At 41.7% G+C, this 24,590-nt stretch overlaps 1 protein-coding gene across 7 annotated transcripts in view; it reads left to right on the forward strand.

The window, feature by feature from the left end:
• The window catches only part of EGFLAM (EGF like, fibronectin type III and laminin G domains), a 194,809-nt gene that overhangs the window by 78,903 nt on the left and 91,316 nt on the right, over positions 1-24,590 (forward strand). For all 7 annotated transcript variants that reach the window (XR_014061930.1, XR_014061931.1, XM_081519289.1 and 4 more), the window contains 3 exons: positions 2,311-2,428; positions 3,998-4,133; positions 23,550-23,716. Coding sequence is in view for 5 of the 7 variants with exons in the window: in XM_081519289.1 (XP_081375415.1) it covers positions 2,311-2,428; positions 3,998-4,133; positions 23,550-23,716 (421 nt within the window). In the remaining 2 variants the exon portion in view is untranslated. The remainder of the gene's footprint in view (positions 1-2,310; positions 2,429-3,997; positions 4,134-23,549; positions 23,717-24,590) is intronic.

Genomic DNA, 24,590 nt, shown 5'->3' on the forward strand with positions numbered 1-24,590 from the left:
TCTGGAGAGGCGACAGGGGTGCGTGCGTGGTGGTGAAGAATTGATTGCTTTGAAGATGAGAGTGACTTGAGCACAGTAATGATGGATCTGGTAGGTAAGGGAGAGGTTGGAGATACAGGAGGAAGAGAGGAGGGGAGACAGATGGAACTCAGAGGTGAGGCAAGCCCAGGACCAGCGGTTCACAAACCTGGCTGCACATTTTAGCATCACCTGGAGAGCTTTAAACAGACGCAGGCCTGCCTCCCCCCAGAAGTTCTGATTCAAGTGGTCTGGAGTAGAATATAGCATTGGTATTTTATTTTTAGATCTTTGAGTGATGTTAAAATGCTTTCAGGGTTAAGGGCTACTATAGTAAGTATTCAATAATTATTTGTTGAATCTTCTTAAAAAGTTTTGTTGATCAATTGATCAGTTCTCCTTATCAACAATGAATATTTAGTCATTTGCAGGGAATGTTGTGAAGAAATATAAGACAGGATGCCTGCTCTCAAGTGGCTTGTAATCCCATGGGAGAAATAGTAAACATTTTAATATATGAAAGTGCTAATTTAGTGGCATAACACTTAGTGGGATAAGATTGAGTCTGTGTGGTCAGATGTCAAGGGGATATTTGGGCCTCAGAGAAGTGGTAGGACCTAGGTAAGTGGAGAAGAGGAGGAGTTTCAATGCCCAAGACAATAATCATTACGATCCTGTTTCTTGAGTACGGCCTTGGAACCAGCGACTTTACATACATTACCCCAAATGCTATAACTGTGCAAGATAGTTATCCATCATCCTCTTTTACAGAGAAAGAAGCTGATGCTCTGGGTATTTAATATGAAGTCCATAGCTAACAGTAAGTGTCAGAATCAGGATTCAAGCCCAGGACTGATAGATTCCACGTCAGTATCGTTTTCACTACAATGTGCTGAGACCAATGCGACCCAGGCTCCCGCTTACTATATGGCACTGTAGCCTCCAGTTGGGGCTTCCCTGGTGGCTCAGATGGTAAAGAATCTACCTGTAATGCAGGAGACTTGGGTTTGATCCCTGGGTCAGGAAGATCCTTTGGAGAAAGGATTGGCTACCCACTCTAGTATTCTTGCCTGGGAGCTCCATGGACAGAGGAGCCTGGAGAGCTACAGTCCAGAGTGTCGCACAGAGTCAGGGTAAGCACACAAGCACACGCCAGCCTCAAGATGGAGTGAGTCCACTTCAGCTGGGGCTTTTTGGTCAAGGCTTTTGTGCAGGTGAAGTTCACACACATTCCGCATAAGTCCTAGTGGTTTTCAATGTGAATGTGTTAAATGCTCAGTCACGTCCAACTCTGCGACCCCATGGACTGTAGTCTGCAAGGATCCTCTGTCCATGAGATTCTCCAGGCAAGAATACAGGAGTGGGTAGCCATGCCTTTCTCCAGAGGGTCTTCCCAACCCAGGGATCAAACCCAGGTCTCCTGCACCGCAGGCAGGTTCTTTAACATCTGAGCCACCAGGGAAGATGCCACCATGACCCACCAGCAGCATCACTGGGGAACTTCTTAGGAATGCAGATTCTCAGACTGCTTCCCAGATTTACTGAATCAGGAACCCTGGGGCCAGGCTTAGCAATTTGTTTTAAGAAGCCCTCATGGTGACAATTTGGGAACCAAAGTTTGAGTCCCTCCTTTATGGATGCAGATCAAGACCTCAGTTTGCTGTTGTGGCTAGTACCTGAGCATCGGTGATGTGCAAATGGAAAGAAAGGACTGAGGGATTCCAACCCTGGAAAAGATCCTTACCTGAATTCCAACAGCCTAGTACTCTTATTGAAGAACTCAGATGTTAAGAGCAACAGCTGATAAGGTGAATGAGTCCCAGTTCTAGGACAGTGTATATAGTCCAATAAAAAATAATTCACTAGTCTTCGGAAATACGTCATGGTGCTTTTCTCTTTGCAAATTAAAATACTTGGCCAATCCTAGAGAAAGCAAAGGACTTCCCAGGTAGCTCTAGTGGTGAAGAACCTGCCTCCGAATGCAGGAGACATAAGAGACGTGGATTTGATCCCTGGGTCGAGAAGATTTCCTGAAGGAGGGCACAACAACCCACTCCAGTAGTCTTGCCTGGAGAATCCCATGGACAGAGGAGCCTGGCGGGCTACAGTCCATCGGGTGGCACCGAGTCAGACACGACTGAAACGACTTAGTACACATGCATGCAGAGAAAGCACAACAATCTCCCAAACAAGTTTCACAAGGGCCTCAAGATGCAGCACTCATGGAAATTGTCTGGTTTGCCTCAAAGGAACTTCTGATCATTGATACATTTCATGTTTGGTCATCGACAGGAGGAAGTGATCGCAGATTTGAAAGCAGGCACTGAATACCGCGTGAGCATGGCAGCTTACAGCCAAACTGGCAAAGGGCGGCTTAGCCCTCCTCAGCATGTTACCACTTTGCCCCAAGGTAAAATGGGTCTGATTCATTAATAATAAGAACTGTTATTTAGGACTATTCATTCATTCCTCCATTCAATATATACCAATGAGGACCGACTCTGTGCCAGGCACTGTGCTACATTGGGCTCTGGGAATTGAGTGGTGAAAAAAAAACAGGCAGTTGTAACAGCCCCTGCCCTCTTAAAACTTAGTGGGATGGGTCAAGATATTATCTATTTAGTGTGTGGCCATAGATAGTGACAAGTGTTTTCCAACATGATACAAGATCTTCTTTTGTAAGATCCGATGTAGAGGTGCAGTAAGAATTCCCTAAGAACATAACTGCTAAGTAGAGATCTGATAAGTAAGTGGGAATTAAGAAGGTGAGGAAGAGGGGTGGGAAGAGATTTTACAGGCCAGAGAAATCTAACAAATGCTCGTTGACGTGGTGGTGCAGTAGATGCTGGGGACAAAGGTGGTCTGAAAGCATCGTTGCTCTCAGGAACTCCCTGGGGAGGGAGAGGTGCATGGTTAGCATGTAATTCAGTGTATCTGAGTCCACTCATGGCTCTGGAGCACTCAGAGGGACCAGTTCCTCACCCCAAGTCTTAGGAGGGTTTCAGAAAGAACCATATCTTTGGCCTGGCTTTTGAAATCTGCATAGGATTTTGCTAGGAAGAGGAGGCAGGAAAAATATTTCTGGCCGAAGCAATAGTGTAAAGCTGGCAGATGTGAAAGTCTGGATATGAAAATAGTAACAACAGTGACCTTGGGGTGATAGAATCATCCTACATCTTCACACATGAGAGCTTTTCCGGATGTCCTACCATTGGTATGTATTCTGATGATGAGGGTGGGGGGAAGGGAGGAGATCCACACACAGAAGAGTGGAAAGTAAGTGCCATTACATTAAGCATTTAATTTGCCTCATAAGTAAATATCAAGGGGCTTCCCTGATAGCTCAGTTGGTAAAGAATCTGCCTGCAATGCTGGAGACCCCAGTTCAATTCCTGGGTCAGGAAGATCTGCTGGAGTAGGGATAGGCTACCCACTCCAGTATTCTTGGGCTTCCCTTGTGGCCCAGCTGGTAAAGAATCTGCCTGCAATGCAGGAGACCTGGGTTTGATCCTTGGGTTGGGAAGATGCCCTGGAGAAGGGAAAGGCTACCCTCTCCAGTATTTTGGCCTGGGGAAGTCCATGGACTGTATAGTATAGTCCATGGTGTTGCAAAGAGTTGGACATGACTGAGCAGCTTTCACTTTCAAGTAAATATCAATTCCAACATGTGCACAAAGGTTTTAAAGGGTACACAACACTGTGTGTCCTGGGGTCAGTAGTCTGCACATAATTTAGTTGGATTTCCAGTTAGGGGTGCTCGGGGAGGAAGGGAAGAACAGCTCTCACTGATAAACCTTATACGAATCCAGTGGAGAATCCAATTATGATTTTTGGGTGTATGCTTATTTTGGTTTGGACTTTGAGAGGCTGTTCTGAACAGAGATGTTTAGGTTGTAGGAAGCACATGTGTTTTGGATACATGAAACCTCTCCAACAGCAAAGACTACAGCCAACTCCAGTTGTTTGCTGTCCTGCCTAGGTTCCTGCCTGCCTCCAACAGCCCCACAGCAGCCGCACGTCATTGTGGTTTCCGATTCCGAGGTGGCCCTGTCTTGGAAACCTGGAGAGAGTGAAGGAAGCTCTCCTATTCAGTACTATTCTGTGGAATTCACCAGGTAAGTCTGTGTGTCACATTCAAAAGCCAAATGTATTGACCTCGGATATTCCAAACACCATAGAAGTGTCCATTGCATGTGTATTGAAGAGATGACAAAGGCTTGGAGGCCTGACTCAGGCCAGCACCAGATTCCAGCCTTCTTTGATGGTGGGTCATCTGGTAAACCTATCTATACTCACCTTACCTCTTCCCCGCTTCCCTGCCTCAGTAAGACTGTCCTAGGCTCTGAAAATTCCCGAGGTACCACTGCCAACAAGCTTTTCAAGCTCAAAACGTAACTCCCTGGCTCTGAAATATTATGATTGAAGTGTATGTTTGATGGTGACTTTTTTTGAGGGAGAGGAAAAAAAAACCTTTAAAAGCAAGTGCAATGCCTTGTTGTCTTTACATCCATATTACTGTGGGGCAAAGTTTCTTGGCTTGGTTTCAGCTTTTTTCTCTCATCTACTTCTCCAGCTCTCATATTCAGCTTATCAGAAGGTAGAAGATTGATTAGAAGTTCTTCTAAGAACTTACAGATGTAAAAACATGAATTCTCAATACTGCTATGTAATTTTAAGCAAAAACAAAAACCAGAAGAACACCCCAACCAACCAATGAGCAAAAGTAATTCCCCATCGAGGACTCTTCCTTTGAGCCCTAGTTGCAGCTGAATTTTGAATGGAGGGCAGCTGAATTTTGAATGGAGCACCCAGCTGAGGAAAACGAAGTTTGTGGAGTTGGTGTTCTCTACATTAAAAGTGACAGGGTTTGTCTGAGGCCAGTTGCTTCATGGATTCATAAAGAGACTTGTTTAGCACCTCATTCCCGAGGCTCTCTGAAGCTAGGACAAAGGATTCTGCCAAGATTTGATTAGCTCTGCTTCCATTTCTTGACTTCCTAGCCTATTTTTTGGTAGTAGAAAACAGATATTTGTTTCTTCAGAGAAGTCCTGCACTGAGTCTCTTTAATGCTTGAGTACAGAGCTCATTTCAGGAAGGACTTATTGAACTGCAAGTGGCAGAAGCTTGAAAGATGAGACCATAATGTACTGGTCCCTGTGACGGTCAAGCCCTGTGACAAATCTAAATTCAAGGAAGACGAACTCCGTGTCACATTAGCAGTCTGTCTCCCTCCATCTTTGTGCTGTGTTTCCCCCTTTATTGGCTTTATTTTCAGGCTCTTCCAATAGTGTGGCAAGATGGCCACCAGGCACTGAAAGCTTGCTGTCTACTAGCCTAGCTCCCCACTGGAGAAGAGTGGCTCTTTCTCAGTGGACCCATTAGAGCTTTAGTATTTATTCTAGTTGGCCAAGCTCTGGTCCCAATCATAGTGGCCAAGGAGAAAAGTATCCTAATTAGCCAGGCACTTATATTCTGAGCTCTGGAACTAAGGACTGGTGGGTCACTCAGATCTGAAATATACGAATTGAGGGTTCCTTAAGGTTGCATCCTTAAAGGAAAATTGTGCAATTAATGGAAAAGGGAGGAACAGATGCTGGGAAAATTTAAAAATAAATAAAAGATGTTCTCAGCAAAGCTCAAAACCAATGCCCTTCATTGAAGGTAATCTACAATCCTGCTGTTGAACAGATTTGGTAGGTAAAGCCTGGAATGTGCCTGGAGTAGAAAGATTCTGAGCCTGGTTCAAATAGTAGTAAAACTGCAATAGAAGGTCTTAAAACTTAGCTTTCTCATCTGTAAAACTTAGAGTGAAACTTATAATTTCTAATTTTCTTGTCCCATACAAGGAAAGCAAAATGTAATACTTTCAAATTTTGAAAAATGTGCAATGTTTTTCATAGTAGCCCAGCAGATCATCTCTGTAACTTCCATCAAAGATGATGGCTATCATTTACTGTTAATTTTGTGATAAAACCTGTGTTTTTTAAAAATTTAAGTCTAACATATTGGTGAAAGGTGAAAATTACAGTTTCTTGACCTGTGTGTGGGCTTCCCCAGTGGTTTAGTGCTAAAGAATCTTTGATCCCTTGGTTGGGAAGATTCCCTGGAGAAGGAAATGGCAACCCACTCCAGTATGCTTACCTGGGAAATCCCATGGACAGAGGAGCCTTGTGGGCTACAGCCCATGGGGTTGCAAAAGAGTTGAATATGACTTAGGGACTAAACAACAACAACCTGTGCCAACAAATGAAAGTAGATTATGAAGGGTGGAGTTAGAACCAGAACTGGAAGGGAGTGCTTGCTGCCTCTTCTGCCACCAGCAGGGGGCACTGTGTAAATCACTTCGCCTCCTTTAGCCACACACAACGCCTTCTACACTTTGAAGTCTCCAAAAGGAGAACGTTTTAAGAGTACTTGGGTAAAAATAGTTTACTTTATTTGGAAGAGGGAATGAGAAAGTCAGGAGGGGGATGGAGGACATATGACTTGTGTTACAGAAGTCACTTCTGTAGGGGTCTGACACCATGGAGTTCTCTTTGGAGCACAGATTTCCTCTTGAATTTGCTTATCAAAAAGACAGGAGCCAAACTACCCTTCCAGGCTTGGCTGGCCTGTGGATTAAGGAGGTAGGTCTAGGGATCGAAGAAGCAGTGATGTGAGCACAGTGTATGCTTTAGGTTCTATGCTGGCCTTGAGAGGCAAGTTAGGCTCACAGGAAACTCTGTATTGCAGCTGCTGCTCAGTCAGAACAAGGGCAGGTGACACAGGCCCCAAAAGCCTTGACTACGATATCCTTATATGGGTGATAAATAAATATGGGTGATAACTTCTTCCCACCTTATAATGCATCATGAGGAGGACCAAGTAAATTCACATACGAGAAAGAACTTTGTAGAAGTCAAAAATCTGAACAAGTGTAAGGTGTATATGGGTGTTATGTACCTACATTTAACAATTATAATTTTTCTCCAACAAAAAATGCATCTTAACATTGAGAATGTTATTACCTCTAACATTTGAGGGACTCAGGCCCCAAATTCTGTGTATAAATATTTTAAATGTATATACCATTTTAACAAACTGTTAATTTTTCTTTTTTTTATGTTTATCTTAACAAGTATGTCCTTACAATGTCCTGGAAAGCTAGGTTCAAGTTGAAGTGTTCCAAATGGAATATGGTGGAATGGGGAAAGCTAGCTTCTGGTTCCAGATCCTATACTAGGGATTCTGCTTCTGGTATCTCTTCCAAATATGTCCTCTTAGTTAAGTAATGTAACCCTCATTGAACAACTGTTGCTTATAGTCTTCAGAAAGTTTATTCATAGTAGGCATTCTGTATCCGTTTCCTTTTCCCCATACCACTATTTCCCCTTTACAAAGAAAGAAATTGGGACTCAGTTGCTTAAGTTGCTTTGCCAAGGTAAAATGACTGGTTACGGACAAAATGAAAATTAAACTTCAAGTCTCCTGATTTCCAGCCCAGTGCTTTTTCTACAAAGCCCCACATCCTCTTCGCGTGTGTGATCCACCTTTGGAGAGGTAAGCATGGACTCAGCCCTCCTGGAGCCCTGCTGGCTGGGGAAATGGGAAGCCTCATCTTAGGCTGCTGTTTGCTGTTATTCCAGAAAGAAAGCTCTCACAGCTTGTTGTGCATTTAAAGTTTGGCTGCAAAATAAATCCCCGCATTCATTTGTAAACATCTCAGACTCTATCCTATTTCAGTCGAGAGCCTGAGGATATGTGTTTAGAGAGAGCTTTCCTGGACTCTCAATCACAAACTGCAGTTAGTGTGAGGGAGACTTTAGGGGTCTTCAGTTTTCTTTTTTCCCAGAGAGGTCTGTTTAATGCTTAACATTGATTTTTTTTTTTTTTTTGCCCAGATACCTCACAGGTGTACAGAAACACCTATGACAGGTCTCTATGTGAGCCAAAAAGTTTATCTTGTATCCAAGAGGCAGGCTTTTGACAGCCCAAGGCTAAGAAATTGTAGAATCAGTGTATTGCCAGTGGTTCTCCTCGGGGTTCACCTACCTGAATGTGAAATTCTTGTCTGAGTTCTATCACTGGGAGAGGAGATTCCAGTCCTCTCTCTTGGTAGGCGCTTGTACATCAGTTGCTATTCTTATTCAACAAGGATAATGATATCAAAGGCACTGTTACAAAATAGACTAAAAAGTTTTTGAGGAAATATTTAATTGGCTAATAAGAGATTAACCTGAAAAACTATAGATGGGCTACTGACTGCTTTTCTGCTAGTTTTGTTCATATTTGGACATTTTATGTATTTGTGAGGCTCTGAAAGGGGGCTTCCCTGGTGGCTCAGATAGTCAAGAATCTGCCTGCAATGCAGGAGACTCGGGCTCAATCCCTGGGTCTGGAAGATCCCCTGGAGAAAGGAATGGCAGTCCAGTATTCTTGCCTGGAGAATTCCATTTGGACATTTCATGTGTTTGTGATGCTCTCTTAGGTTACGGGCTTTAGGACCAAGCACATTTTTGTTCCTCATCCAGCTTCTACCTCCTGTAAATTGGAGGATGCCTATGCATGAGCACCTTACAGGCCCTCTCAGTATCAGAGATGAGGTTTGGTTTCTGGCTCAGGCAGGATGAAGCTTTCAGATGAGAGTAATCTTCATAATCTCTCCCAAGGTTGCCCTGGGGGCTATTCATCAGCTTCCTTATTTACAGTACATTTTAAATTTTTAATCAATGTAGAAAATATTTGAAGAGGCAAATTCTAAGTAAGCCTGCAGGCTGTAACATATTTTGCAATGATTTTAAAACTTTTTCTCCTGCTTTTCTAGAACAGAAAAACCATGCATTTGAGGTAGGAAAGATATTTTATTTCTAAAGCAATACTGAAAATTTCTTTGTGGGCAGCAATCTTGGTGTTCGTTAAAATACGAACCAAGCATAAATATAGCTACCTATGTTTTGAAATATTTTGGCTATAAATATCTGAGAAACTTTCCTCCTTCTGCCTAAGAATTTCCCTAGGGTAAGTGCTTTTCTCATAAGCAAAAAATATATACTATGGCGGCAATGAAAATCCAAAGGCCTGGAAAAATAGTCCTTTGAAGTTTCAATTGAGGTAACATGTTCCATATATGCTATCTATCAAGTTGGTTAAAGGTGGAAATAGTTCTTGTTTAACTTACCTATACAGTAAGTCCCTTACATATAAACCAGTTCTGTTCTGAGAGTGCATTCATAAATCCAATTTTTTTCATAAGTCCAACAAAGTTAGCTTAGGTACCCAACTAACACAATTGGCTATATAGTACTGTACTATAATAGGTTTATAACATTTTTCACATAAATAATATATAAAAAAATAAAAAATATAGAAAACATTTTTAATCTTACAGTACAGTACCTTGAAAGTACAGTAGTACCTGCTACATCGCCACTGCTTTTGTGCTTGCTTCTGGACATCCTGAGCTTGAAATAAAGATACTGCACTACTATATCCTATACAGTACTGTACAGTAAAGTACACAAAAACACAGCCACTTGTAGCAGATATATGCATGTGACACCAGACACGTGAACTAACTTATATGATAGGCCATGTGAACACATGTTCACATTTTGAAAGTTCACAACTTGAAGGTTTGTATGCAGGGAACTCACTATGTAGCTTTTTCTGTAGGTGTAACCTGATTGGTTAAAATTGCTTCAGAGCTTTGCACTGTCCACTGTTAGAAAGGGCAAATTAAAACTTTTTCAATAATTTTCAATAAAAAGGCCACTAAGGCTAATTTTGAGTGCATGTGAAAGTTCAAAATATTTCTGTGTGTTTCAGGGACATAGGTCAAGAAATGATCTCTGAATCTCAACCCAAGACAGGAATACTAATAAATATGAAAGAGAAGTGCTTCCTCTCTTTTCTCTTTCACACCTTTCTGCCTAAATAATTGCCCGGTGCCTTGCAGATGCCTTCCCTAATAAGACTTGCAAAATTCATCTTCACGCAGAGCTGCTTTTAAACTAATTGTAATGTCTACATATTGGTTTTACTTGAGAATCTCAAGGTCATGCACACCTGGGTGAGTTTTGAAAATTATTTTACAAATTGGTATTTTTGTCAAAAGTCATCATCTGTCTTTCCATCCTATCTTCAACTTCCTCGGGCTACAAGTAGCAAACGAATTTAATTAGTTTCTTCTTAGGCACTGACCCTGCAAAGACTGTTCCTGAAATGAAGATCAAGTCTGGGATTCAGAGTGGAAGCTGAACGGATTATGGATTTTCCTTGAATAGTTTTAAGGGATGACATGGTGTGACTCATGGTCAAGGTCACTGTCTTTGAAGGTTAAAGGAGTGTTCCATTCAGAACTGAGCCTTACAGTCCGGTGCTTGGTATCATCTCTCGGGTTCAAGTTTGTCCACATGTGGAATCAGAAGACACAGTTCTGAGCTGGCCTCTAATCTTGGGGACAAGTGGCTTGATTCCAGTTTTAAGCTTTCTTACATGTGAAATAAGGCTGAACAGTTTGACTTCTAAAATCTGGTGACTTTGATTTTCTGTCCTTGTGACAAAGGTGAGGCAATGTAGGCAGTTTACTGTACAGGGCTCTGGACCTTGCCTCCTTGTCCAACTCTAGTCTTTGCCATTTTTAAAGCATAAGGTCTTAGTTAGATTACTTAACTTCTCTGTGCCTCAGATAGAAGAATGGAGATAATTTCCTTACCTCACATTGTTATGAAATTAAATGAATTAATGCACATGCAATGCACAGAATACATAATGCCCTTGTTATACAGTAAGTGCTCAGTCAGTGCAAATGATTCTTAGTAAGGCTTTTATGATAGGTCTCTTCTGTTTTCCTTTATACCCATGTTCTTTCTTGTCTAGAGGTCTTTATGCTTGCTATCCTCTGCTAGGACGGTTCTTCTATTTCTTTACCTAGCTGACTAACTCTTGTTCATCCTTCAGTTCCCCTGCTTAAGTACCACTTCCTATAGGAAGCCTTCCCTGAATCCCTGCCCCCAACTCAGACTAGGTTAGGTATACCTGCAACATTTACTAGCAACACTCAGCACACTTGTAGTTGATTACTTGTTCAGTGTCTGTCTTCCTTGCCAGAACATGAAGGTAACGTCTTGACTTGCTCCGCTTTATGGAATAAGATACCTGGCATGGAGGAAACGTAGCACATGTCAAACAGGTGCTGGACAACATTTGGACATAGGCAGTCATGGGATTGAATCCAGAGAATGTCAACAACTGGCTGCCACCTTAGCAAGATCCTTAACCCTCTGAGCCTTACTTCCCTTGGCTGTAAAGTAGGAATGACAATAGTGGATACTTCAGGAGGGTTGTGAAGATAATTAGATGTCTACTTCCCAGGTGGTGCAGTGGTGAAAGTATCTGCTTGCCAATGCAGGAGATGCGGGTTCCATACCTGGATAGGGAAGACCCCTTGGAGAAGGAAATGGCAACTCACTCCAGTATTCTTGCCTAGAGAATTCCATGGACAGAGGAGCCTGGCGGGCTACAGTCCATGGGGTCACAAGGAGTCAGACAAGACTGAGTGACTGAGCATGTACAATATTTAGAAGAGTGGCTTGTGAAAGAATGTTTTTAAATGTCAATTCTTTTCTTTACCCTGAGCCACATGGAAACGTATGGCCACACTAGTCACAGGCGATTCAGTGAATCCTTTACCACTAATTTCCAAGGCCACAACAGTAACCAACATCCTTCCTTAACAACTATAGAAAAAAAAAGCAGACAAAACCCAAACTGGATCTGCATGCATGCCTCCTCTCCTTCCTCCCAATCCAAAGTTGTTTATTGCATTTGTTTTCTCATCATATAAGGGATAGCAGTATGTGGTAATGCTTCAAATAATACTTAATATAGAAGACTAACTTGAAGGCTCCCATTGTGATTTTATTTCATATTGAACAATAACTTGTATTTTGGAGACTTGATAACAGGCAAGTGAATTGCCAATTGCCAACTTGCTTCATAGCGTTTTACTAGAATTTATAGCAATAACTGGGCAAATGGCAGTAACATTTAACAGTGATGTAGCTCTGTGTTGATTTTCCTGCCCCCAAAAGTATAGAACTTGGTATGTTTAAAGAATTGTCCTTACACAATTAATTAATTTTGGAGAGAATAGGAAACAACAACGACAACAACAACAAAAAACTCCCTTTCTTTTCAAGAAATTATTAAGAAAGTTGTGCTAGGTATGAACCTTCCTTGCCACCAACAGTAGAAGTAGAAATAAGCAAAAATATGCTTGTTTGGATGTCAGCTACCATTTCATGTTAAAAAGTGGTACTTTGTGAAAAATTCCTTTTTCTTACCTTATTTTCCAAATTGAAAATCTCAGAACCACCTTCCAGAGTGGTGCCTAGTCCTAGAAATTCTGGTAGCCATCAAGTTTCTCCACTCAGGCTCACAAGGAAGGGCAATTCTGAATGTTTCTGCAGAAGTTTCACCTACAGTTTTACAAACTGATCGCTTAAAGCTTCAGTCCCTCCTACCATGAGCTTTCCTGATGTAATCCCTGGTCAGATTGATGGGAGGTGACACAGATCGAATTCTTGCACACCAGCACTGGGAGTCCTTTGTAAACTGTAAATGAAAGTGAGCTCTCTAGTTGCCCCACCGGGGACAAATTGCCAGCTGAGTTTATCATTACTCCATTCTATCCATCTGTTTGTCGTTTGGTTGGGTTGAACCAATTCATAAATGAAGAAAGCTGAAGGTCAAATAATACATCGTTTATTTTTTCCCTTGACTGTGATTACTCAGCAGTTTTGGACTTCCTCTGCAGTTCATTTTAATGTAGAGCAAATCCTGCATAAAACCAAGTCTGTAAAATTGAGAGAGACTTAGGGACCTTCCTGAGCATGAGGTTTTCTTTCACTCCTTTCTGTTCATTCTGGATAATCTATGGGATCTTAAAGCAAGGTGCTTAACCTGCAGTCTGTGTGTCCCCAAGGGGCTCATGGGTAGAAGGCCAGGGGTCCCTGAACTTTGCTTGGACAAAAATTACATCCTTAGTTTTACCAGCTGAAATTTAATTTATTCAAATACAAATGTAGTCAACAAACTGCAGTGGCATTAGCAATTCCAATGCCTTGGATTTGCTCCTTAGAATCATAGATATGTTCTTATCTCGTTACAATTGTTGCATATATCTCAAAATTCCATTCATGCATATCACTACGATGAAATTATTATAGTTAGTGAATCCATTTCTAGGTATTATTGAATGCATTAATGAAGTATAATGATACGTATATTGACTTATCATAATTTTATTCTTATTTTGGTAATTGTTTCTAGTATATTTAATCTGGTATAGGTTTCCTTTGTAATCCTATGCATTTTATTTTTGCATTTAAAGATATTATTCTAAGAAGGGATTCCAGGCTTCTACAGATGGTTAAAGTAGCACAAGCAAGGTTAAAGACTGTTGTCTTAGACCAAGGGTTGGCAAACTCTTTCAACAGGGCCAGGTAGTAAATATTTTGTGCTTTGCCAGCTGTATGGCCTTTGTCTCAGCTATTGAACTCTGCCTTTGTAGCAGGAACACAGTCATAGATAATACCTAAACAAATGGGTGTGGTTGTGTTTCAATAAAACTTTATACAAACTGACAGCCAGCTGAAGTTTGCCACCCCCTGGTTTAGGGCATCATGTTATTCCCAATGTCCAAGCCTGAAGATATTTCAGTTCAGTTCAATTCATCCTTATGTGCACACATTCATCCAAACATGTACATATTGAGTATCCTCCATGTGCAAAGCATGTGCAAGAGATTTTGGGGTGAATCAGCTACTACCTTTGGTTGGATAGTCCAGTGGGGAAGGCAGAGGAGCAGAGTCCAGAGTGGTGACTGTTGTGGGCAGGAGTAGGGGACCAGGGGCCTAGGGGAACACAACTTTGACACTGAACCCAGTTCTGAAGGAATCTGGGAAGGCTTCTTACAGGAGCCAAGGAGGATCGATCAATGATAATGAGGCACAGGGAGAGAGAGGAAGCAGTGTGGAACAGCTCAGGCTGGAAGAAACTACTCTAGCAGTGTCTTGGAGGCAAAAAGAAAATGCTCTTGGACTTGCTTAGAAGCTTGGAGCTCTGTTTGGTGAGAGATAAGCCTGGGTAGGTAAGTGAGGTTTGGAGCAGGAAAGGCTTTATAAAGGATCTCATGTTTGTCCTGAAGGGAATAGAGAGCTATGGGAAGTGTCAAGCAGGAAAGGGACTGATAGAATTTGCGTTTTGAAAGATCATGCAGACATTCCAAGGATCACAGACAATAAGCATGTTAATGAGCTCACAGCCTAGTAGGGAAGACAGAAATATGAAATTACATTAGAAGGTAATATATTCAGTGTAATGGTAGAATCAGATTTAAGAGGTGAGAGAGTCCAGAGAAGAATTGTTTCAATTCTCTTTCGGAAATGATGCTTAGAAGGAATAACATGAAAGAAAATATTGAAGGAAGGAGTTTCCAAATAATCCAGGGTCCTCCAGGAGACATTAAACCATGGAATGCTAGGTCCCATATTGAGGTAAGGAGGACACACATATTTTGGGTTGTCCTATAATTAGGCTTTTGGTCCACTCTATCTCAGGCCCAGAACGGAGTGGCCTCCACCGTCACAGCCATTCTGGATGTTCTATGAATCCCCTAGAGGGCCGTTTTCTGCTCCAACAAATTCCATTCTCAAAAGCATTTTCTTAGCAGGATTTAACCATTCCTAGTGCTGTTTTCTAGTTAATGTCAGTAACATGCTTGAATGTCACTCCTCACCTTAGCTCATACTTTCCAGAGAAGGGGTTCTCAACCCATGGACTCATTACAAGGTAGAGAAATCAGTTGAAGCTGTCCTGGCCAACAGTTTTTCGAAAGTAAAGTGGAACAGAAAAGAAAATATCAGAGGGCATCACACATAATAAAAGTAAGAATTATTTTGTAAAACGTGTTTCAGTTGTGTTTGTGTCACAATGTTCAGTGTATGTCTTATTGTAGATCATTCAAAAATGTTGAAAAACAGTGCTGTAAAGAGTGCTGTGTCTAGAGCCTGTATGCTGTACTGTGTTAAGTTTCTTCAGTCATGTCCAACTCTGTGTGACCCTACGGATTGTAGCCTGCCAGGCTCCTCTGTCCACTGGATTGTCCAGGCAAAAATACTGGAGGGGTTGTGCCCTCCTCCAGGGATCTTCTCTATGCAGGGATTGAACCCAGGTCTCTCACATCTTCTGCATTGAAAGTCAGCTTCTTTACCACTAGCGCCACCTGGGAAGCCCTTAGTGGGATCTTACCAGCATTAAAAAAAAAAAGAGAGAAAGGAAAAGAAGAGAAAATAGTAAAGTGAACAACAGTAAGGATAAGTAATTTTTCTTAAAATTTTTCTTTCAGCTTTGTACTCACATTTAAGTCATATACTATACATATATGAAGAGGTATATTGGGTTGCTTTGCAAAAATGTATTTCTTACTGTGAGTCGAGGTCAGAGACGTTGAATGAAGTCCAACCTCTGACTGTTCAGAAAGTAGCTGGTTACATTTCTGATTGTTCGTCACCCAACCTCTGCTTCAAGACAGCCACCAATGAAGAGCTCAGCCCTCTATGCAGTTCACTTCGTTGTCAACCATGAATTGCCGTCGAGGGGTCTTCCTTATAAAGCACTGCCATTGGTCTCTTTGTAAGGAATTATTGGGTCTCCTATTGCGATATGAAAAACACTGAAGGCATTTTCACCATCTTCATTTGACCATCTTATCTCTCATCTAAAGACACTAGCCTATGTTCACTGTATTCTCTCTAACTCAAGTCAGACAATAACCAGCCCTTTGAACTCTGCCTCAGTGGAGATGGGTCTAGAGCACTTCTGCCAAGTGATCAACCTAGAAAGGCATTTTTTCCCAGGATGTGAACACTGGACCGTTTCAACAGCAGGTTGTTCAGAGAATTCATATTGAGTTTGTGATCTGTACCCCCTGCTTCTCCATAGATCTTTGTCATACTGGGTTTTCTCTACCATATATCTATGCCATTTGCTTTCTAAAAAAAACCCGAATGTAAGATTTTACATTTATCATTTGAGGTGGCTTTGCCTTTTTGTTTCTGCACATAAGATCGTCTTGAATTTTTGTTTTGTCATGAATGTCTTATGAGGCCATGTTCCAAGCAACTATTTACATTTCCTAAAGCTCTTCTTTTTCAGATAGTTGGTTAGTGTATAGAAACAGAACTGATTTTTGTATTTTTTTGTATCTTGCAATTTTACTGAATTTGTTCATTAGTTCTGGGTGAAGTGTTTTAAGGTTTCCTTTGTATGATACCATGTCATCTGTGAACAGAGACAATTTAGCTTCTTCCCTTCCAATTTGGATGGCTTTTATTTCTTTTTCTTGTGTAACTGCCGTGGTTAGAACTTTTAGTACTAGTTTCATAGAAATGGTCAGGGTGGGCACCTTTGTTCACCCTGTTACTGATCTTAGACGAACACTGTTTAGCTTTTGACGGCTGAGTATGATATTAGCTGTGGGTTTGTCACGTATGGCCTTTATTGTTGTTGTTCTAGTCACTGAGTCGTGTCTGACTCTTTGCGACGCTATGGACTGTAGTCCACCAGGCTCCTCTGTCTGTGGGATTTCCCAGGCAAGAATACTGGAGTAGGTTGCCATGCCCTTTCCAGGGGATCTTCCCCAACCAGGGATTGAGCCTATTTCTCCTGCATTGGCAGACAGATTCTTTACCACTGAGCCACTAGGGAATCCCATGGCCCTTGTTATATTGAGGTAAATTCCTTCTGTACGTAACTTGTTGAGAGTTTTTACCGTGAAGCATGTAGAATTTTGTCGAATGCTTTCTCTGCATTTATTGAGACGGTCATCTGTTTTTCTCCTTCGTTCTGTTAATGTGGTGTATCAGTTCAGTTCAGTTGCTCAGTCGTGTCTGACTCTTTGCAACCCCATGAACTGCAGCAAGCCAGGCCTCCCTGTCCATCACCAACTCCCGGAGTTTACCCAAACTCATATCCATTGAGTCGGTGATGCCATCTAACCATCTCATCCTCTGTTGTCCCCTTCTCCTCCTGCCTTCAATCTTTCCCAGCATCAGGGTCTTTTCAAATGAGTCAGCTCTTCACATGAGGTGGCCAAAATATTGGAGTTTCAGCTCAACATCAGTCCTTCCAATGAACAACCAGGACTGATTTCCTTTAGGATGGACTGGTTGAATCTCCTTGCAGTCCAAGGGACTCTCAAGAGTCTTCTCCAACACCACAGTTCAAAAGCATCAATTCTTCTGCTCTCAGCTTTCTTTATAGTCCAACTCTCACATCCATACGTGACTATTGGAAAAACCATAGCCTTGACTAGACAGACCTTTGTTGACAAAGTAATGTCTCTGCTTTTTAATATGTGGTGTATCAGACTTCCTGATTTGCTTACATTGAACCATTCTTTCATCCCAGGGATAAATTCCCCTCGATCATGTAAGATCCTTTTAATGTGCTATCAAATTTGGTTTGCTGCTATTTTTTTTCTATTTTTGTGAAAATGGCATTGGAATTTTAATAAGGATTGCATTGAATGTGTCCCACTCCAGTATTCTTGCCTGGAGAATCCTGTGGACAGAGGAGGCTGGTGGGCTGCTGTCCATAGGGTTGCACAGAGTCGGACACGACTGAAGTGACTTAGCATGCATGCATGCATGGAGAAGCAAATGGCAACCCACTCCTGTCTTCTTGCCTGAAGAATCCCAGGGACAGAGGAGCCTGGTGGGCTGATGCCTATGGGGTCACATAGAGTCGGACACGACTGAAGCGATTTAGCAGCAGCAGCAGCAGCAACAGCAACAGCAGCAGCAGCATTGAGTGTGTAGATTACTTTTGATAATGTAGACATTTTAACCATACTTATAGTGTATCATCTACAATTTCTACTTACATTATGTTCAAGTTAAAATTTTAAAGTCACTTGCAAAGTTACCTGATTGCAAATTATTTTGGAATTTTATAATCTTTTCACTGTTTTATAGTTGTCTTGCTTTCACTTAGTTCAAAGGCAGTTGTATTTTAGTAGCTCAGCTTTACCAAGTCTTTCAAAAGCATTAACATAGCTATCACCTATATTTTTTTACTCATATTCACTAGTTTATATAATATTGCATTAAACAACATAATTACAATAACAAACACAAAAGTCATAAATAAATTTGGGAATAAACCCAATGGATAGCTAGATTAGTGGGAGCAAGTGAGGATCATTGGGTAACCTGACAGATTGATAGAAATTGATAAGGAAAGTTTTGGCTATGTGTGCTATGCAGAGAGGTGCCATATGTTCACTTACCTACTTACTTATGGCTGATGTTTTTATATATTATACCCATATTTCATATAGATTAATTGATCATTCATATTAGGGACCCATATTATTTATTGTCTTTGAATATCCCACAGTGTATTTTACATGTAGCAGATGCTTAATTTATCTACACCATACATAGAACTAATACTGCACCCAGAGATGTTCTATTCCTTTTCAGTTATCAAAACCCAAACATATTTGAAATCTAGCTTAAATTCTTCCTAATATTATATTGTTTCCCCAGGATGTCAGTTCACACTGACCCATTCAAAAATAAAGCTCTCAAAATATATGACTTTGCCCTGGCTTCCTGCTGGTCCTTAAATGTATTATCTGCCAATTAGATTATAAACTCTCTGAAAATGGAACTGTGTTTATAGTTCCTTAGAGCCTCCCAGAATATAACTTCCTTGATGGATGCATGGCTGATAATCATTAATCACTTGCCAAATGAGTAGCCCAAGGCAGCTACCCACTGGGTTTGATGATACCAGGAAAAATGATTGTCCACTAAGGGTGAACTTGGCAATAATGAAGGTGGTCAAAATGCCAAAGAAAGGAAATAAAACAGAAATATATACCACCCTGTGGTTTTATGACCTTGGATAAATTATTTTCCTTCAGTATCCACACGGGTAGAATGAGAGACTGGACTAGACAGTGACTTCTAAAATTTTGGGGATCATGATTATATTTGAGAATCTGATAAGAGACTGAGACCCTTTACTTAGGAAAATGAAATGATGTTCACACATAGAATCTTGCATGTAAGTTTTGAGAACCCTTAGACACTGGGACCAAACAGTCTCTAAGATTCCTGATAACCAGGCTGATGCTAACATTGCCAATGGCAATGCTTCTTCCTACCCAAACAACGAGTGAGTCTTGATTACTTGAATCAGCTAACTGGGTTTTGAATAGTCACTGCTGACAGAATTGTATCTGTTTCCTCTGACTTCCCCTGCCCAACCACCTTCCAAAGTTGTCCTACTGGCCTCCTGAGATGTAGGATGCACACCCCAACCCTTCCCACTCTTGGGGAAGTGTTAAGTGCCTGCTTTGCTCATGGCTAGCCATCCTTACCTGGGATGGCAGCACTTGTCTTAGTCTACGTCCTCCCCTCTAGCCTTTTCCTGATTGGGGAAATTGGCAGGCTCACGTTGCTATGGTGATTTGACTGGCAACTTTGTAGTTAGGATACAATGATTTTACTTAGCGGAAAAAAGATAAAGCTATTATTTGAGGATGCACTAAGACAATACTTTTGCCTGATTATCTCTTTCTCAACCTCACCTTTGCACTGTTGTACCCCAAGAGACTCTACAAACATTTAAATGCAAAACTCATGACAAAGTCAGAGGCAAAATGTTAACAGTTTTGAACTGCTATTCAATCTACATGAGCTTTCCTCTCAGTGTATACAATGAGATGAAATGTTAATAATGTCAATCTCTTATTCACTGAAAATATGACTTTCTTTCTCACATAAAATGAACAAATACAAAATAGTCTGTTGGTGGGGGAGCTGGGAAACTGTTGAACAATGAAGATTGTTGCAGATATTTGCAGGTAGCCCTGGGTGGACGATGGCACATTTTGAGAGCAGTTGCAGGTCCTTTCCTCTAAAATGTCACAAGGGAAGCTTAGCAAAGGATAATAGGAGAGTTTTATCTAAAGATCACATCTTTTCTGACTTTACTGTTGGGCATCCCCGATGACTTTCCTCTGCGAAGTGATTTTGTTTAAATTTGAGTGTGTAAATGTGTTTCCTTCCACTCACTAAAGTTTTCTCTTCAGTGACAGTGTTTGTTTACATGAAAAGTCCATCTTTAGGGAAAGGAAAGTCGAAAGAGAAATGAGCCCCACTTCCTCCAGTGGCCATCCCCGTGACCTCTGCTTCTCCAAACATGTGAATTCTTGTGAGATATGGGCCCCGTAAACTCCTCATTAGCACAGTTAGCCCACAGAAGCATCCTTTACTGGGCTTTAGGACTCCATCTGTCTCTCATCAATTCTTGCTAATGAAAAGCTAGGAGAGCACATGTTAGAGAAATCCATGCACCGTCCACACATCTCCTTTCAGCAAAATGAGTGTTTATTTGCTTGCCTATTAAGTTGTTTGTAAAGGACAGATGTCAATCTTTTTGCTTCCTGCCTTCCTCTAAATGGGGCTTCCCAAGTGGTACAGTGGTAAAGAATCTGCCTGCCAATGCAGGAGACACAGGAGATGAGTATTCAGATGCGGGTTCAATCCCTGGGTTGGGAAGATCCCCTGGAGAAGGAAATGGCAACCCACTCTAGCATTCTTGCCTGAAAAGTCCCATGGACATAGGAGCCTGGTGGGATACAGTCCATGGGGTTGTAAAGAGTCAGACACAACTGAGCATGCACATGCATGCACACACATACACATTCCTCTAAATACCTGTGAGCAGAAGTGTTTAACAATTGGAGAGCTGAGAAGTTGGTCAGGGAGCTAACTAAGATGGAGACTAACCCCTGCAACCACTATCACCCCAACTTTTCATTCAACATCAAAGATTTTAGTCTAATCTTCTCCCATCAACCCAAGTAGGCCTCACGTTTATCAGCTGTGTGACCTCAGGCAAGTTACTTACCCATTCTGGGCCTTAATTTCCTCTTCAAAGAAAGTGGGGATGTTTAATTTTAATACCTACTTCATAGGGTAATTTTGAGAAGTAAATGAGTTAAACTATTAGAAAAATACTTGATACTTCACAAGAACATGATAAATGATAGTTATTGTTAGTTATTAATAAAAATCCTCCATTCCAGTTAGGCCATTTGCACTGTCCCTCAGCCATGCACAAATATTCCCAAATTTTATTTTGCAGTTCTCACTAGCTGAAAATCTCTCCTTTCTCCCTCCAGCTAGGAAGTCCATACAGAACAGCACTTGTCCATTAGAAAATGCAAGCCTACATGAAATTTTAAGTTTCTTAATATGGCCATTTAAAAAGTAATAAGAAACAAAAGAAATTAATTTCAACAATGTATTTTTTAACCCACTGAATCTAAAATATAATCATTTCAACACATAATCCATATAAATATTAATGAAATATTTTACACTTAAAAAAATCCATTGTCCATTTTGCACTCATAGCACTTCCCAATTCAGATGAGCTGCATTTCAAGTACTGATTAGCTACCTAGGCTAGTGCTACTGCATTGAAGTTCACAGGTATATAGAGTAAGCAGGTGGCCCAGGGTTGCCTGTCAGCTCTGTGAGCTGGGTACATCCCTTACATGATGCTAATCCATGCTGAGCGTTTACTATATGATGATGTTACCGAACCACACTTGGGTCCTCTTGTTGGGCTCAGTAAAGCCAATCCACTGATACTGGGTTGTGGTGAAGGGAAGTGCAACGTTTATTGCAGGAGCCAATCAAGGCATCCAGGGTAGCTAGTGCTTAAAACTCCTGAAGACTTTCAGGAAAAGGTTTTTTAACATGTATGGGAAGGGGTTGTAGGGTGTGTAATCAGCTCCTGGACATTCTTCTGATTGGTTGTTGGTGAGGTAATCAGGAGTCAATATCATCAGCCTTCTGGTTCCAAATGGGCTGGGATCTGTGTGCTTGTGGGCAGCATACAGTTAACATCTTCACCTGGTGGGGGTTTCAGTTGCTGCAAAACAGCTCAAAGTACATGGCTCAGGATATTATCTATAGCCCGTGAAGTGAAGTGAAGTGAAGTGACGTGACGTCAGTCATATCCAACTCTTTGCAACCCCATGGACTATGCTCCATGGAATTCTCCAGGCCAGAATACTGGAATGGGTAGCTGTTCCCTTCTCCAGGTGATCTTTCCAACTCATGAATCGAACCCAGGTCTCCCATGTTGCAGAAGGATTCTTTACCAGCTGAGCCACCAGGGAAGCCCTTGAGGGGGAACTACAATTCCTTGACTTTTTTTTAATGGCTTAACTACTATTATTTTATCTTGTTTGACTGTTGTTGTTGTTGTTTTTTTTTCTTTCTGCATTTTCTCACTTCTCTGATTGCATTTATTCTTTGACTAAAGTTTTTCTAGGCTTCCCAGGTGGCTCAAGTGGTAAACAATCTGTCTGCCAATGCAGGAGATTTAGGCAGGAGACGCGGGTTCAATCCTCAGTCAGGAAGATCCCCTGGAGGAGGAAATGGCAACCCACTCCAGTATTCTTGCCTGAAAAATTCCATGGACAGAGGAGCATGGTGGGCTACAGTCTATGGAGTTACCAAGAACCAGACACAACTTAGCAGTTGAACACACACATAGAGTTTTTCTATAGCCAGAAGGCAGGCTGAGAACATTGGGAAGTGGAGGGTCTTGTACTGGGAAGGTCCCATAAGATCCTGCTCTGTTACAATGCCAGACACTGTTGATCAGAATACAGAGCTCATTTCTCCTTTATAATGACCCTCTGAAGTCGGTACTTTTATCACACCATTTTACAGATTAGAAACTAGAGACTTAAAGAGGCGAAATAGTAGCTATTGATCAATAGAGGCAGGATTTGAATGGCTCGGTCTAGCTCCAGAATTTGTTCTCTTAACCCCTGTATGTTGTCCCTTAGGTGGAAGCTCTAAGTCAAGATCTGCACTCTCTGTAGGGTTCTCAGAAGGACGTGTGAATGTTCAGCAAGTTGGCGCAGTTGTGCAGTTTTGTGAAGAGTAAGAATGGCTGTGAACAGAGTCTTCTTGGGTTTTCCCATGGCAGTTCACACACTAGTTGCCCTAAAAATTTATATTTGTTTATTTTGCGAACAGATTGTGAATAGATAGAATCTGTGCTCTCCTGACCCCTGGGAACAGGGACTGTCAGGGGAAGGCTTGTTTATGAAACATCTGGCAGTCAGAGTCCTTGAAAATGACCTCCTATATGGGAATCTTTTCACCACAGTCAAGGTCATGCAAGGAAAAGCCAGTCATCTTGAAACAGTGCTGAAAACTGGCCCTAAAAAATGATCTACTTGCATTTATCAGCAAGGACCTGCAAATTTTTACCTGTGATGTCAAATCAAGATGACTTTTCGGTAGGAAATATTCACTCATTTTTATAAGTCTTGCTTCCGGTGTTCAAACGCTGTTAGTTTGCATAGCCAGCAAGCTTCCATTTTTTCTGCTATTCCTAAAATACTGTTTCTCATTCTGCTTTTCTTTTTTTTTTAATCAATAAAGGCCAGATTTCGACAAGAGTTGGACCTCAATCCAAGAGCAGATCCAGATGGATTCCATGGTTATCAAGGGCCTCGATCCTGATACCAACTACCAGTTTGCTGTTAGGGCTGTGAATCCACATGGTCCCAGCCCTCGAAGTCAGCCCAGCAGCACCATCAGAACTGCCCGTGAGTACCACAGCCCCTCTGAAGGACAGACAGACAGACGTAGCTGCCTTGCTGGGCTTGCCTCCTGAGGACCCAATTGACCGAGGTTTCTTAGCTTCCCACAGCAGGGCTGCCTGCGGTGGGGCTGTCCTCAACCTTTCCTTCTGAGGTTTTCTCAGCCCTTTGGAAGTGCAAGGCACTCAACAGGGCCAGGCTGCTTCTATGTACAGGAGGTCAGCAGAAGGTTTATTTTTGCATTATCCTTAGGGAGTTTGAGGTCAGTTTTCTTTCATGAGCACAAAACAGACTACATACCAAGACGATGTGCAGCCTCCCCAGCCCCACTCTCTTTTCATCTTGTAAAAAGATGGGTTTAGCTTTGAATCATAGGAAAAAAAATACGGATCCCAGACCCATCAGGGTTAGTCATCACTAGGAAATCAAAGATGCCCAAGTAAAATCGGTCACTCTGAAGGATGGTCAGGGAAGATTCAAGCTGGCTAGCAGACTGATGTGTAGCTGGAGGTCCCGCCAATGGCATAGGCTCCTGAATATCCTAGACTTCTCTGGGGGGCTGGGGGAGGCTGGGGCCAGTCCACCGCATCATCTGGAGGGTCTGTGAAAAGTCAGAGCCTAATTATGGTCTGGGGTTTAAGAAGCTCCCACATGATTCAAGAACTACAATTTGATTGCTTAGTCCACCTTGCCAATCTGGCTTGGAAACCCTTTGTCTTTTGGAAGTGGGGGGTACATATACATAAACCTAGTACTCTATGTCTTGGGGAGATCTCAGAACTATTGCACTTCTTTTGTTTGACGACTGTAATCTCTTCAATTTTGCCAGTTAAGTTCTTCCAGGTTTTTGTGTGTAAGAGCCCTACCATCATCCCTGGGT

This window comes from Giraffa tippelskirchi, chromosome 8 (assembly GCF_054371585.1).
Source record: "Giraffa tippelskirchi isolate mGirTip1 chromosome 8, T2T-mGirTip1v1.2.pri, whole genome shotgun sequence".
NCBI lineage: Eukaryota > Metazoa > Chordata > Mammalia > Artiodactyla > Giraffidae > Giraffa > Giraffa tippelskirchi.